This window comes from Fusarium flagelliforme (assembly GCF_020744385.1).
Source record: "Fusarium flagelliforme strain FIESC 12 MPI-CAGE-AA-0113 chromosome Unknown B0J16scaffold_6, whole genome shotgun sequence".
In the NCBI taxonomy this organism is placed as follows: Eukaryota; Fungi; Ascomycota; class Sordariomycetes; order Hypocreales; family Nectriaceae; genus Fusarium; species Fusarium flagelliforme.
Genome location: NW_025763508.1, coordinates 3252372 through 3267983, shown reverse-complemented (window position 1 = coordinate 3267983; position 15612 = coordinate 3252372). Strand labels below are relative to the sequence as shown.

At 46.8% G+C, this 15612-nt stretch overlaps 7 protein-coding genes across 7 annotated transcripts; 3 read left to right on the top strand and 4 right to left on the bottom strand.

The window, feature by feature from the left end:
* The first annotated feature begins 212 nt into the window (after positions 1 to 212).
* B0J16DRAFT_348138 (uncharacterized protein) lies at positions 213 to 2281 on the top strand. The gene is made up of 2 exons (XM_046128680.1): positions 213 to 1607; positions 1664 to 2281. Exons 1-2 carry the CDS (start codon positions 309 to 311, stop codon positions 1982 to 1984), a joined length of 1620 nt encoding a protein of 539 aa, XP_045980659.1. The 5' UTR covers positions 213 to 308; the 3' UTR covers positions 1985 to 2281.
* Positions 2282 to 2514: 233 nt separating this feature from the next.
* Positions 2515 to 4350, top strand: B0J16DRAFT_309514 (fungal-specific transcription factor domain-containing protein). The gene is made up of 3 exons (XM_046124912.1): positions 2515 to 3371; positions 3443 to 3889; positions 3943 to 4350. Exons 1-3 carry the CDS (start codon positions 2550 to 2552, stop codon positions 4324 to 4326), a joined length of 1653 nt encoding a protein of 550 aa, XP_045980658.1. The 5' UTR covers positions 2515 to 2549; the 3' UTR covers positions 4327 to 4350.
* Positions 4351 to 4572: 222 nt separating this feature from the next.
* On the bottom strand, positions 4573 to 5963 carry B0J16DRAFT_291810 (pyridoxal phosphate-dependent transferase). The gene is made up of 2 exons (XM_046124298.1): positions 5867 to 5963; positions 4573 to 5812 (listed from the first exon to the last, which is right to left on the bottom strand). Exon 2 carries the CDS (start codon positions 5789 to 5791, stop codon positions 4676 to 4678), a length of 1116 nt encoding a protein of 371 aa, XP_045980657.1. The 5' UTR covers positions 5792 to 5812; positions 5867 to 5963; the 3' UTR covers positions 4573 to 4675.
* A 1012-nt stretch (positions 5964 to 6975) lies between these two features.
* On the top strand, positions 6976 to 8416 carry B0J16DRAFT_417653 (uncharacterized protein). The gene has a single exon (XM_046133687.1). The coding sequence runs from the start codon at positions 7350 to 7352 to the stop codon at positions 8397 to 8399; it is 1050 nt and encodes a 349-aa protein (XP_045980656.1). The 5' UTR covers positions 6976 to 7349; the 3' UTR covers positions 8400 to 8416.
* Positions 8417 to 9159: 743 nt separating this feature from the next.
* Positions 9160 to 11851, bottom strand: B0J16DRAFT_357761 (heterokaryon incompatibility protein-domain-containing protein; the record flags this gene model as incomplete). Its single annotated transcript, XM_046129557.1, has 4 exons — positions 9160 to 10520; positions 10596 to 11471; position 11505; positions 11558 to 11851. The coding sequence occupies 4 exons, from the start codon at positions 11849 to 11851 to the stop codon at positions 9160 to 9162; spliced, it is 2532 nt and encodes an 843-aa protein (XP_045980655.1).
* A 449-nt stretch (positions 11852 to 12300) lies between these two features.
* On the bottom strand, positions 12301 to 12843 carry B0J16DRAFT_348131 (uncharacterized protein). The gene has a single exon (XM_046128679.1). It carries the CDS (start codon positions 12775 to 12777, stop codon positions 12601 to 12603), a length of 177 nt encoding a protein of 58 aa, XP_045980654.1. The 5' UTR covers positions 12778 to 12843; the 3' UTR covers positions 12301 to 12600.
* A 185-nt stretch (positions 12844 to 13028) lies between these two features.
* On the bottom strand, positions 13029 to 14152 carry B0J16DRAFT_179878 (uncharacterized protein). The gene is made up of 3 exons (XM_046122578.1): positions 13825 to 14152; positions 13434 to 13566; positions 13029 to 13379 (listed from the first exon to the last, which is right to left on the bottom strand). Exons 1-3 carry the CDS (start codon positions 14015 to 14017, stop codon positions 13151 to 13153), a joined length of 555 nt encoding a protein of 184 aa, XP_045980653.1. The 5' UTR covers positions 14018 to 14152; the 3' UTR covers positions 13029 to 13150.
* Between the last annotated feature and the right edge of the window lie 1460 nt (positions 14153 to 15612).

The following is a 15612-nucleotide window of genomic DNA, read 5'->3' as shown; positions in this document are numbered from 1 at the left end:
CAACGCGTACAGTTGAAATCAACGTGTGACAACCGCTGATTGGCTCATGTGTAATCAATCACAGGTGGTTTTATTTTTGAGGTAGGATTTTGATCAGAGGACGAAAACACAGAAGCACAAGTTGCGCAGTGAATATTAACAGCAAGAGCAGTGAATACAAATACGCAATGTCCGCCTCACTCCTTCGCAATGCTTCTGATCACTTATGGTCTACTGCGGTAGCTAAACATTATTACTTAGATTTGCCATCTTCTTTATTAAATCAGGCAAAAGAATCATTTCAACTCTTTACAATTTTTGCAGCCAATATGAAAGTGTCTAGTTGGGTATATACCTGTCTACTGGGCATTCTTTCCCAGCATGTTACACAGTCATGGGCCCTATCTGGAGAGGCGAAAGCCATGGTTGAAGACTCGATGGAGTGGATGGACAGATTTTACGACCCGAAGTTGAAACAGCTCTATGACCTTGAATCCAAAGCTGCAATGAACCATGAGACATTGGCCTCTACATGGTATGCGGTTGGACTTCTTGCACGGAACGGCGACGGTGATGTTTCGAGAGCTGAGGATGTCATAAACTACGTTATCAAGGACCAGCATGACAACCCCAAAGACCTGTGGTATGGCGGCTATACACGAGAGCCAGAAGAGCCAACTGTTGGAACACCATGGTATCCTGCCCGTATGTACGGATCATGGGACCCGAACTGGCGTGGCTTCGTAGGCCTCAGCTTCATCACGATATACGAGGAGTTCGGAGACCTGCTCTCTGACGATTTGAAGGGGCTTATGCTTGAGAGTCTATATAACTGCAGCATTGGCGACTCATATCGAGAGGGTGGTGTCAACGGAGATAACCTCTATCCATCTTACAGTAACCCTGCAATCATGCGCGCCATTGGTACAAGCTGGACCGGTCGCCAAGTAGGTGACGACAATATGACACAAGCTGGGGAGGATTATGCGAAGAAGATTATCGATCTCTTTGACTTACACGACACCCTTTCTGAGTTCAACTCAGCGACTTACACCGGTATCTCACTGTTTGGTCTTACATTGTGGTGCAAGTATGGTCATGAGGATAGTATTCTCTCCCAAAGAGGTCCTGATTTACTGCGTGGCGTTTGGAATTACACATCGCAACTCTGGAACCCACGGATGCGAAACCTCGCTGGTCCGTGGGACCGTTCCTACTCGTTCGACATGACCAAGTCTCTCGGCATCCTGTCTCACTTTCTCGCACCCATTATCGGTAGAAAGGAAGCAGGTGTATGGCAGTACCCGGAGGCCATGAGTCATGCCCGTGACTGGGCTTGGGCACCACTTATTGCCGTCCACTCGGACTTCCACAACTCGTTGCTTTCTGATGATCTTAAAGAATCGCTGAAGACACTTGATGGCGAGAGAACATATACAGGCAAGGCCTACTATCCGCCATACGACCTTGATGCTCGCAATATCACGACGTGGCTCAGCGAGTCTCTGATGATCGGAGCTCAGTCGTATCGTACCAAGAGTGCAAACGGACCGTCGAATAACAAGGGCCAATTCCATCCCGCTGTTGCTCATTGGGCTTATGGAGATGATAACATTGGATGGCTCAGCGTAAGTCGATACAACTTCAAGATTTATTTTTATGGCGTTACTGACACAAAACCCAGCTCCGTTCTACTGAGGCCCATGTCCTGATGGAAGTCTCGTCAAAGAAGCTAAAGGTGACTTACCCTAAGGGGACCAGCAGTTCTGTTTTCACCTTTGCAGTCTCTCCCTCGGTTGCGAAGGGGGATGTTCAGTCATGGGCTGACATTGAAGGGATCTCGATCTCTGTCTCGGGAAATGCAAATCCCGTGCCGGAGATCACATTCGCCGGCAGATATGGTGGTTCGGGAAATCCAATTTACGACCAAAACTATTGGTCTATTGTTCATAGAATGCCTGCTGGATTTCAGGGCGCTCCTGAGATTATCATTGAGTTCGAATGAGGCGTTCTCATGTACTAACAAGTAGCGACCTGTTCCGTGCATTGAACCATCCGTCGGGTGGGAACGAGATTTGTAAGGCCATGTTCCCGGGAGATATCTAGGACAGCTATGTTGATTTTGCCTTTCCTCTTTAGAAGCGCATTATTTAAGGGCTTTTTTTGTATTTTAGACTGTACTTTATTTGCGAATATAAGCGACGGTGCTCACAGTTCAGGTAAATCAACGAAGTAAATCTTGTGAAAATAATATCGCTTCGTGTCCTTCACCTTGTTAAGGACTCTGCAGCTAATCACAGGTTATCTCATAAGGTTTATTCAAGCTTTAGTTGGTTCAAACGCTTTAAGTTATTATGTAAAGCGGTTCATATTACGACAACAGATGAAACTTTCCTGGGAAGGCAAGTGGAAGCGACCCCAAACTTGAGCTCGGAATGGGCTGTGATTTGTTGAACTAAAAATGGTGGAGTAGGAGAAACCCCGCCTGTAAAAACTACTCCACGATCTCGGAGCCTCCATTTATTCTCCCAGCATCGCAAATCCAGGTTTGTTCGGAAAGGCTGACCGCCATGAAATCTCTTCCGAGCGGATGCTGGACTTGTAAGCTCAGACATCGGAAATGTGACCTACATACCCCAGCATGCAGGGAGTGCCAAGACCGATGCATTCCATGCCATGGCTACGGCTCTAAGCCTGTGTGGATGGATGGATCGGCTGCAGAGCGACAGGAGTTGAAGCGGATCAAGAAGGCTGTTAAGGCGAACCTTCAGAATCTTCGAAGGGGCTTGAAATCACGGGGCGATGCGACTAATACTGGAGCAAAAGAGTCTCTGCCACCACCGAGGCAAGCCGAGACACAGACACATACACAGCCGGCACAAGAAGCTGCCGAACATCCATCTTTATCGCCTTTAGAGCATGTCGCAGATAACGCCTGCACTGTGTCTGAGGGCCCCAACACCCCGGCTGATGCTCGACATACTCGGCACTCACTCCAAGAGGAAGAGCCCGCACGGTCTCCCATTCCTTCCTGCGACTTGCAACCCAAATCAGCAGCTCTAATCATGTACTATCTCGACCGTGTATTTCATTGGCAGTTTCCATACTTTCGTCTTGGCTCTCCTATGGGAAACAGAGGCTGGCTGCTCTTGTTTCTCGCCAATGGCGGTTCTCTCACCTACGCAGCGCTGGCACTGTCCACTCTACATCAAAACGCGTTGCAACCTCAAAGGCAAAGGGACTGCTATAATGAGGACGCCCTCCGGTTTCATTCGAAAGCACTAAGAGAGTTGTGTGAGGTTTCGCAACACACCGAGACCAGGATGCTGCTTAGTGACAAGCTGAAACTGGCTGAATTTGTCGCTGCTAGCTTGACACTGATAAGCTTTGAGGTAATAACTAGATGAATGGGGAGAGCTAGCTTTGTTAAATGTATTCTAATCTTCTTTGGCAACTATGATAGGTCTTTAATGGAGCTGAATACGACTGGCTTCCCCACCTCGATGCGGTCACTGCTATTCTCAGCATGTACGAACCAGAATCTCTCTTTCAGCATTTACCATCCCCAGCAGGGATTGGCTGTGGCAGCAGCCATCGACAATCACAATCGGACTTTGACTTCTTTGTAGCCGAAGCGTTGTGGTTCGACATCTTGGCGTGTGTGTCGACAGGGCGTGTGCCACGGATTCCGTATAACCAATGGCTTGAAGGGTCGAGTTTTGAAATGGCGGATTTGATGGGTTGCTATAACTGGGTCATGGTTGCAATTGGCGATCTCGCACACCTCCAAACCTGGAAGAATCATATGAAGGAAGAAGGACGATTGAGCGTGCCCGAATTAGTAAGGAAAGGTCAAGATATAGAAAAGAGACTGCGAGATGGTATCACTGAACTGGAGCAGATTGCTAAAGTAAGTGCTAAGACTACTCAGACCTCAGTAGCTAACCACTGACATCTGGATAGAGCGGCAGTAACATTCCTCAGGCGACATGGGTTTCACACATCTTTGCACTCGGATCATTGGTCTTATCGAGTACTATAGTCTCGGGTCCCTGGCCATCGCTTCCTGAAATCAAGGACACAGTCTGTGAGACTGTTGATATACTGCGGGACTGGCCCGGATCCATCCCCCTTCAGGGCCTTGTCTGGCCTCTGTATATTGTTGGGTGCATGGCTGAGGGCGATCACCAGATTTATTTTCACTCGCTCCTGTCTAGAATGAGCCAAGAATGCGGGGGATTTGGAAATATTTCGACTGTTTTGAAGATCTTAAAGAGCCGCTGGAACTCAAATAGGGATGGGATAGAACTTAACTTTGAGACTGGAGGCAATGTGATGCTTGTATAATTGTACTTTCATGCTGGCAACCCAATAGGAATGTAACTATTTCTCAAAGCCACAGGGCTTTTATCTTTACTTGCTTTACTTGCTTTACTTGCTTTACTTGCTTTACTTGCTTTACTTGCTTTACTTGCTTTACTTGCTTTACTTGCTTTACTTGCTTTACTTGCTTTACTTGCTTTACTTGCTTTACTTGCTTTACTGACACTAAATCCGAAAGCCAAATCATCACATCAGCTAGGCATAGAGGAGGTAATACTATGCTTTTAGAATTCTACCTCTATTTGCTTATAGCTAGATAAGTGGTATGAGCTGTCAGTGAACTGCGATGGTTACAGTACAGGCTATTGATTCTCTACTCATCTCGTAGGGCAGCTGAGATAGCTTTCATACCACCCTCAAGCTCCTCGCGCGTAGGCCATCCATACCCAAGGCGGAAGAAACTATCAGAAAGTTCGAACCAATGACCAGGGCCAACATAGGTAGCATGCTTCTTGAGCAGTCTCTCGTAGAATGTTGCCAGTCCTCCCTTGGGTTCCTCTTTAATCCGAGGAAAGCACACAACGCCGCCTGTAGGCTTGACCCATTCCAGAAGCTCCTCATTTTGTATCCACGACTCAACCATCTGTAGTCGGATCTTCATCTCTGATGTTGTATCACCCAAGATCTTCTGGCGCCGAGAGAGGACATCAATGGCAATCCACTCGTTGATGACGCTACCACTGATGGACATTTGCTCTTTTGCAGCTAGGAAGGTTTCTTGAAGTCTTTTGTTGGTGGTGATCAGCCAGCCAATGCGAACTCCAGGCATTCCAAAAGACTTCGAAAGTGAGCTCACAGACAAAACGTGATCACCCAAAGATGCCGCAACGGGAAGCTTCTCCCCAAAGGCGATGTCTCGGTATGTCTCATCCACGAGTAGCAAGACACCCTTTTCCTTTGTGATAGCAACAAGCCTGTCGAGTGCCTCTCTAGAAAGAGTAGAGCCGGTAGGATTGTGCGGGCATGTTACAGAGACGAGTCGAGTGTTGGATTTGATAGAAGCCTCGATGTCATCGATGTTGGGCTGAAACCCATTCTCAAAAGTGACATCGATATATGAGATCTCACATCCCACAGCCTTGGGTGTTTCCAGATTGGTAGCATAGTTAGGACGCACCACGACAAGATGGTGAGGGTCCGAAGTAGGTGTACTAGCCAGCTGAGAGGTGGTAATGATGAAGAGTGCCCCAGCGGCGCCTCCTGTGACAAGGACATCATCAGCGCTCACATTAGCGTCTTCAGCAATAAGCCTTCGCAGCTCAGTCTCGCCACGGTGCTCATTGTAAAGAAGTGTAAGATTAGGTATCTGGAGGTTGAGTGACTCGAGGGTTTGGTCGGTGATGGAGCTCTCGGAGAGATTGTACTTGATCTTGTCGTACCCATATTCCTCGGGCGATTCGATCTCGATGGGCATACGCTCAAACTTCATTTTCGTAGTATTGCAGCCTTTCTAGGACGGGGATTAGATGCGAGGGGTGGTTGACATCAAGCAAGCGCAACTTACAAGACAGAAAACAGACCAGATCTAGTATATTTAAAGGTTGTCAAGTTGGAGTGTGTGGGTTGAGACCTTGAGGGAAGAAGTATAAAGGTAACGAAATTAATTTGATGGTTTAAGTAGACTTCTGGTGTAAAGCAACAGTCCATATTTGAGAGTAGTTGGCGCTTCGACTTGCCCTCCCAGGACATTTAGCAAGGTAACGCTAACGCAGCTTGGTTCCACGCTAGCTCCAAACTACACCCCGCTACGAATTGGTTTCCCAGTGGTACAGTAACAATGAACATCTCCACACCAGCTGGTTCCAGCTCTACCAATTCCTGATCAGACTAACGTATGACTTTTGCTGGAATGATAATTATTATTGAAGTCATTTGTCATGGTGGCATGATGTTTTGCCAGCTTGATATTACCGAACAGATTGGGCCCTACTACTCAGATAACGCGCGCGACCTATGTCTCAGGGAGAATAATAATAAGGAAGGTACGTTGTATCAGCAGAGGCATGCCATGCTCATTTGCGATACTACCCCACTTGCAAACATTGGTAGCTCGTGGTTTGGAAGTCACGAGCTAACCATTATGGTCCAGGGTAGGAGAGGTCATATTGAATGGCTAATCCTTGCATCCTTAAAATACGCTCCTGTAAACTTACATCAAAAGAATATTGTTATAGTAGGCGATGGGGCTTTGCAAAAGATAGTCAGAGACTGTCACCAGTGGCCTGATTTGAAATACTAATAATTTTGTTGCTGATGGATAACGCAGAATGCACACCCGAGGTTCGGAAATACAATAGACCACGTACCAAGCTTCACAACAGGCAAGAATTCTATTCACTTGGAGTGTTTGCATGTTAAAATAAGCGTATCGCATAAGATAGAGACTACACTGATTGATTGTAGTATGTGTTCTTTACCCGGATGACGGTAGCAGGAGTGATTACTGGGGGACATTTGGTCGCGGCTGACGCCCGTGCGCTGACCTTGCCTTGTTATCTTATCAGACCCGATTTTGTTCCTGGAAATTCTTCGGGTGAGCTCACGTGATCGGACTAACCACGCTCCGAAAACCCAATCACGTCGATTCCACTCAATCTCCACTCGATCTCTCCAATCTTTCCTCCTTTCTATTTCGTCACGATGTTAAGTTACGCCACGCCCTACCTCTCTCCATCCCAACATCGCGCAAAGCCCGTTCATCGCGCTACCGCCATATAAAATTCCGATTTATACCCACGCGAACGAGTTTCGTGGAATAACCGGGGCGTGTAGAAGGGACCTGCTCGGATCTCACAGTTCACCTGGAGTCCGGGGCTGACTTCACAGTTCACCTGGAGGTCACAGGTCACCTGGCAGCGAGGCCGGCTTTGTGTTGAAGCGCTGGGAATTGAGATTGTAGGTGCATCGGAGACGAAGACTTTGGGTGAGTCCAGCCCTCTATTGGGTCTGCTAATTGTATCAATAGTGCGTTGCTACTTTCTACAGCTATGGCGACCCATCTTGAGGGCGTCACAGCTGCTCTCGAGTACGAATATAACAATACAACTCAATTTTTAACGAAACCTGATCCTGAACACCTTCCAATACGATTTACGTTGCATGTTGACGCGACTTACGCGCTCTTCGACATAATAATTCCCATCCGATACAAGGACAAGACCAGCTCCAAGACCATCAATATCCGTATCATCCCCTCTTCCATCACATCCCTTGAACGTTCCACCCAAACAAGTCTACCCGATGATATATTCCCCTCTGCGACGTGCCTCGAATTACAACTATCCGATGCCGTCACTATCCTTGTACCAAGTCTCGTCAAGGAGCCTGTTGCAGTAGCCAGGCCACGGTCTGGCAAGATCCTCACTTCTTTGTATGAAATATCACATGTATCGAAGCTACGCATTTACATCCCCGAGTCTGCACTGTCTATAGACGAGCTTGATTCCCTCAGCACAGCAATTGCACAACAGCAGTTACAACCATTCTCTGACCCAGACCATGATATCTCGCGAATGTTCAGTGGCAGTGGCGCCAAGGCGACGACTCTCCCTGCTCCGTTGCCTCCTTCTTACGATAAAGTCGTGTCGAGTGTACCCTTGTACAATGAATCCAATACGTTCGATCCTCCCAACACGCGATCGCGCAAGCGACAACGAAGTCAAGAAATACTCGCCGATTCCGGTGCGATCTGGAACAAGTTGCAGAAACTTGAAGCTATGATCAAGCATTCTACCCCGGCTAGCGACGAATCACTGCTTGTTCAAGAGTTGCGTGCCGAGGTGGCCCAGCTTAAAGAACAGATCGCCGTGTGTCAAACGCGATGTACAGAACTAGAATTGGAAGTCGCGAGTTTGCGAGAGATAAGAGCCAACGCGGATGAAAACGAGGCAGTGGAATTAGCTGAGATACGAGAAGATATTGAGACACTGGATAATAGGATTGACTTTATTGAGCGTGGGAAGGATGATGAGGAGTTTGGGAATAAGATTAAGGGAGAGATATTTGACGAGCTGGCGGGAAGAGTCAAGGGTAGCTAGCAATACAACTGTTTAACCATTGGCATCGTCCGACTTCCATTGGCTTGAGTAAACACTAGCCAAACCATTTCCTTATCTTTCTTCCCAGTTTATCCTTAACATACGCCCTCCTTCCATCCTCCAGAGCATTCATCTGTTCTAACAATTGCTTGACGTCAAGGAAATACTGCCTGTTGAGCTGCTCATCAACCCTGCTAGAAGACAACTCAGCCTCTCTCAACAATACAGAAACTCCAGTCTGTCTAATTCCTTTCGACACAAGATAAGCTATGGTGTCAAGTCGCTGTTGACAAGGGATTCTGGAGGCATCTACTCCAGCAACTATCGATGACGTGGAATACCTACGAAACCCAAAGATAGCTTGCTCAAGAAGAGCTCTGGACTCTTTGGCGGGAACCTGATGAAATCCTGCAGGGGGTTCATTCATTTTGTAATTTATATACGGAAGTATAGCAAACTGCACTGTCAATCTATGGAAGCTGTTGCGTGTAAAGGTTCCGGATGCGTCCGTGCTTGGTTGGAACGTGGGCCACATTATGTCGGTTATATATTGATATCACCTTAGGGCTGTCTTCTGGATTATCAGTACTCACTAAGATAGAAACCCCTAATCCACCATTGAGGCCTACTTGCCTATAAAACAATTTTCTACGCCTCTACAGATTAACGGCCTTTCTCTTAGATGACTACTAGTCGTCAGTATATATTACATATCATAAACCTCCTAATATAATAAGCCATAAACATAAATATTCACTATTTAGATAAAACTAATATCCTTTACCTCTGTGTTTCCCCTTGTTATCCCTGCTAGTAATAGTTTCCATTCTATAGTTTCCTTGATATTGCTATACTCAGGGCATATATCCTTTAGGTCTAATGGGAAAGCCTGATCTAAGAACAGCCGATCTTTCTCCAAGGCGAGATGGAGACGGTCATAGTCTTCAAATAGTCCCTCTAATTCACGTGGATAGCCTGATAGCTTCCATGCAGTCTGTTTTACCCTCTGGTGTTTTACATTCGGGTTTGCTAGGAGATCGAGTAGAAGTTGAAGAGCGTGCATGCTCAGGAGGATAGGCTTGTTACCCGTGATCGTCTCAAACGCTACTCCCAACGCACGCAAACTCCCAAGAAGGTCCGCCAGAACCCCATTGAAACCGTCAGGAAAGTTATCGTCCAACCTAATACCGCGGTTTGACAACTGGAAGGCAATTTTCGTCATATCTCGAATGGCAGCATGCAATATATGAGCCTTGTGCCAGAAGTCAACTAGATTTTGAAATTGTTTCTGTAGCTCCAAATCATCTTTTAGGCTTTTCCTAGTTTCCAAAGTTAAGAAAGGGATCCAGCTTCTCCAACTTGGGTGCGATGTCTCAGGTTGGTCTCCAGTGATATAGCGACAACTTTGGTCCTCGATTGGCAAAGTTTGTTCCCTGTCTTCTAGGTTTGATCTCGCCAGCTCGAGTACTTGATTCCTCCAATTTGCGATGAAGTGAATCATTTCGACTGTAAGAGGCTTGAATTGTAGGTAGTGATGCAGGTCATCGGACTTGAGTATTTCGGCGGGGCTAGACTGCGGTGTTTGGAAGACTATACTCACAACACACGAGCAGATCAGGCGATATTTTCGCTCATCATATGTCTGATGTGCCAGAAACAAAGCAGTACACCTCTCGACTCGGATCAAATGAACATCGTCTTTGGGGACCGTACACTTCAATGCCCATGCCAAACTCCTAATGGCAAGTTTAAGGCCGTCCTTCAGATTCCAGAACCCTGTGAAATACTCGCCGTCCTCCAGTTCATAAAGCTCCCGAAAAACACTAGGAAGAGGCTTAATTGTCGAGTCAAGCCGCATCACCGCCTCTATCCTGGTTTTGAGAAATCCTGATTTCCAGTCCACCATTTTACAGCATTTCACTGCTCTGTCACACTCTGAGTTCTTGCCGTGAGACCAGCCATCAATCATACGTATTGTACAGCTGCCAAAAGGTGTTTCTGCTCTGAAAAGGCGCTTGCTGTCCAGCTCGATCTGTTCAATATGTTTGGAGATGCCTTGGGGAGTTTGCAGCGGTACATCTGTATCCCAAAAAGGGACCCAAGAGGGAATGCCATAGTCATCTTTGCAATATTGGCGGTCTCTCACGAACCATTCTCTAACCCAGTAGGGGTTTGCATGCTGGATGAGATCGCAACAATAGCTCTGTTGCATCAGGTATGCAGCGACGCCGATGTAAACCTCTCGGACCATCAGTTCGTAGTCAGGACTGAGTTCTGAAGCCTGAACGTTGCTAATAAGACCTAGCAACCCAAATACTTTGTCACGTAGGTCTGTGACATGACAGATACTGGTTGCAGCAAGAAGATCTCTCAGGTCCAAAGGGGCTTGCTCTGTGTTCGACCTGGCCTTTCCAGCAAATCGAACCCACGAAGGTACCTTGACGCCTTGTTCGTACAACTGTGAGATGGCCTCGTTAGTAACCTTGAGTGAGACCTCTCCACAGTGTATAGTAATCGATTGAGCAAGAAGAAGCTCTTGGACGATCCATAAACGAGCAAAGTAGGACCTTGCAAAGAATTTGTTGAGAAGGGAGATGTTGCTTGTGTTGCCAGGAGATAGCATACCAGAAATGCTGTTGACTTGAATATCATTTAACAAAGCCATAGCTTCGTTTCCTGTCGAGTCGTCTCCACAAACACCTTCTCCAACATAAGAGTGAACAGTAGTTGCTTTGGAATATATCTTTTTCATCAAGCCAACCTGGTGGGACCTCTCAGAAGCTGATGACTGGTTGATACAGATGGAGTCAACCCATAATAGTCTTGACTTGGTCTTGTGGCGAAGGCTTCGTAAAGCTCGATCACAGTTACGTGTGATACGTAGGACTCTCTGCTCTTTGCCGAGGAATATGAGATTCGAAGGTGAGGTGTCGCCATTTTCATCAGCCCAAGTATAGGACAGGGCAGAATATGGAGGACATGTTTCTTGCTCCCACCAAACCTCGAAAGGCCGGCCGCTGTGTATATCGAGTCTGTCGCCGGGTGATAGTTCCAGTAGTCGAATGCAGGAGCCTTTGGGTAGGTCAGAGTAGACTTAAGGGTTACTCTATTCGATTGACTTAGCATGCTGCTATATAAGATGGCGAAGATCTTCGTACCTCTCTTTGAGCTTCGTTCTGAAACGAGGTCTGCACGTGCGGACGGTAGCTCAAGACTCTCGATGTCTGCACAGGGGTCGCTTCGATAGCCTCAGAATATTGAACACAATGGGGCCACGACAGCGGCTGAATTTCAGCTCCAAGCCAACCTCGCCACCGATCGACCTTTTGCTTGGCTGCTGATAGTTGGAGCTCTTCAACAAATCCGCAGGATAGACACGGTCTCCGGAACATGTCGCTGGTCGATTGTACAAAGAAGTCATGTCTTGTGCAACTCTGCTCTTTCTGGCCCATAGCGACAAACCTATTAGGGGTGATTGTGTTTGTTTACGGCTGCGAACGTTGCAGGTCAGGGAGATGAGGGGGATTTAATGCAGAAGGGTGCGGCTGTGTCGGACAAGGCTGACTGGAATTTCCAAAGCATGGCGCTTACTGCATGACTCAGCCTCCACTTAATAACACGGCGATCCAACATACAATAGTCTAAAGAAGACTCTGAAAAGTCAGAACCAATTCCTCTATGGCATATTCCATGCAACGTTTTATTTTATAAGTATAGATGAAAGCTTTTCACAGAATTACAAGTATCAGAAATGTCAGCAATGTAAAATAGCCAAGTAAGAACCTGCAGTCCGGCCAATCAGTGAGTGCCGCGTTGCATTGCAGTTGCTTTCTCATGTTCTCTCCAATAACATCGTAACAAGAGAAAGTAACCAGCCATCATGTTGTCAAGCTACCCTGGTGTAATAATTGCGCTTTCTGCCTATTGTGACGTGTGAATGAGGCTGGCTAAGCAAACAGCTGGCAGACTACCGACCCGGTACAGCCTCGACATCACGGAGGTAGAGCAAACGACAGAAGACGGCTGTTTTTCAGAGGTATTATCTTGGAGGTACGGAACCTTAAAGGCAATATGTCGTTAATCAATGCGCAGTTATATTATATCTATTTAACCGCTTATATTAGTAAGCTTAAACAACAGAGGTGTTATTATATCTAGGGTTGACTGCAGCTGTGGCAGACTGGAACGGATTGAAAGATTGTTACAGTGACGATGGCTGTCCAGAGACAGACACTATGGGCTTAGACACGACCTGGTTGAGTAGTTGATCGCCTCCATTCTTGTCGAGTGAATTTAGCTCTAAGAATGCCCTGACTCCTTTGAAATGGCCAAAGACATTTGTCTTGATATCATCATGTGTCAGAAGATGCATTTGCATCCCTGGGCTATCAGCAAAGGTGTCGCTGAACTGGGGCCACGATGGACTCGCAACGCAAGAGTGCTTACTATGCTTATATTGCCTGCAGTTCAGCGGCTTATTGTGTACTCTTAAAACCTTTATTAACATTGTATCCACTAATATGTTCCCACTGCAATTAAAGAACTCAAGAATGGTCCTAGAAACAAAACTGTGTGTAAATAAAGTGGATAAAGCTATGTCACACTAAACAGCTTATGCAGAGCTTCACGAATGTAAACTTTGTGATCCTTCTTGCCAAGTTATCTTAAACCCCCCGGCATACCATCTCTGTCGGACTTCTTCAAGTCGGCCAGCCAAATTGACAAGCCAGCGAGACGAGAATCGGAGGGGTTCAGATAGGAGTGACGTCAACCCAGAATCGAGTGTCGTCAGACTCATACTTAGTGTCCGAGTCGATGCGGCTCTTGATCCACTCAACAGAGTCACGGTAGAAGTTGATATCTTCAGTGTTGGGATTCTCCAAGCCCGTAGCACCATTGCGATGTCCAGCGAACCATCTTTCGTAGCCGTAGTGGTTCTGGCAGTCCCAACGAGAAGCGACATCAGCATAAATGTCAGAGCTGTGAGTTATTAAATAGACGATCAAAGGTGATGGCTGGCTGATATCGACTTACTTCAGCTTAGCGCCATTGTTCCATTCTTCTTCGTTCTGTCCTTTGAATCCAGCGCGTGAGGCGCAAACGCGCAGCATGCCCCAGTTAACCTTGAATAACCCGAAGTTGGCAGCATCGCGAGTCTTGCCGTCGCCTGAGCATAATATCAGCAAAGCTCAATTATGATAAGGAATTGCAGCATGAAGTAGATAAGACTTATATTGTGATAGAGTAATGAACTCTGGGAGGGTTCATCCTGTGCATGGAAGGAATTGACACCAAAGTGACGATGTGATCGAGCGCCTGAAGGAGACCTGAAGGAGGGGAATACAGGCTAGACTTATCCTGAGCCTTCAGAATCCCGGCGAGACACCTCATACCAGACTCCCATTGCTCATGTGGTTTCACTTACCATACTTGTAGTTGGTCTGCATGTGCTCATCCTCAAGCATGGAGATGGCGATATCCAGGGTATTTCCACCTGCTTTTAAAATGGCTTGTTTGCGGGCGCCTAGGCCAGAAACAGTGTAAGAGCCGCGGTCTCCGGGAGCTGCAACGGCAACAGCGGCAAGAGAGAGGGCGGTAAAAACACTGGCGAAATGCATGGTAAACTGTGAATTCAAGCTGATAGTGCCCAGTAAATGGATGTGAATATTGCGTAAAGATAGTTGGCACTTGATACTGGAGTCTGTAATGGTTGGTAGTAAGAGATTCTGATGATGGTAAGTGGTATCTTATATATCAAATCGGCCAGTCGCTTGATCACATGGTAGGAGATATGCCAGGGAAGTCTGTAGATGTCTGTATGGCTTCCATGAATCAGTTGCCAAGGGTAGATACCTCCGAAGTCAGACAGGTGTATTCCGAGTAACCCCTTAATCTAATAAAGGTCCGATACACCTAGCAAGGATGATTACATTAACTCTCCTCAGGACCTTAGTGAGAGTGATTGCTTCTAGAAGCACATTGGAGCTTGTAGATCCGGGGCAACGGAAGCCAGTCATGCTAAAGGAGCCCCTGCTCCAATTTTCTAAGAGTGAGCCATCATACAGACATGGGATAATATCCCGAGACCAAAGTGGTTGATGGTCGACGGTGGAAAAGAGGCTTGTCATAATGTCGGGTCCATCCCTTATGTGGCTTTGCAGCAATCTCCTTCCTCAACGATAGGTTAGAAAAGGAGGGATTTAAATTACAACATCTTCTGTCGGTGCTTTTCTCAAGAAATGCACTTACGTGGAGGTAGGACTAGGCTCGTTAAAAAAGGGCTCGACAAGGAACATATTCCTTCAACTGCACTAGCTTAGTTAAATTGAGAACCTGAAACGGCAGTATATTTCAAACCCGCCATTGGGTACAGGATGAATTTAAACCCATTTCTGGTCCGGATGAACCTCGCCCGTGACTTATTGTGGTGTCGGACCGACGATTAATTTTTGGAACATGATATCACATGTCAGCATTTAATCCCCTGTCCCATTCACGCACCTAGACGCAGACCGTACATCGCACGTTTTAGTAACTTGCGGGCTATTCACCCAGCTGACGAGTCTAGACGTGCACTTCCAGGCTTTCTTGCCACCGATATAATCTTTAGGGTTTAGAGAAGGTATAATCGAAGGGTGTCGTATATTTCACTCGCAATCTGAGAAAATCGTATATTATGAAGATATTACACCACTTCCGTATGTAGTATAGACTCTTATTCTTCCTGAGAAATGCGGTAGATCTGGGAGTAGGTCGGGGCCAAGGGTAGAGAAAATTTAGAGCTTACCTGTTCGGTGCTGAGCCTCGGGGGCTGTGTATTGATCGGAGGACCGTAGTGCCCGAAGCAGGGGTGTCCTAAGGTAGTGGTTGTCCGGGTATCTAGGCAAACGAAAGACAATCAAGTACGCTGCCGCAATTCCACTGCAACGAGGATCTTGCCATGTTGTCTCGCAGGTTCCCGATGGAGACCAAGTGCACTCGCCACTCTGATAATGGCACTAAAGTTAGCATTGGCCCTGTTCGTCGGTTACTGTAGTCAAGCTTTCAAGGGTTCTAATACTTAATTATTAGAGACTGGACGTGATGAACAGAGCTATGGCCGGATATGGATATTGACCTTTTCGAAGGCACAATATACTTGTGATGCTTGACGTAAATGTATCTTGACTGTGATCCCCTCCAGTCCCATTTGTCACAGGGCTACCTGCCGTCA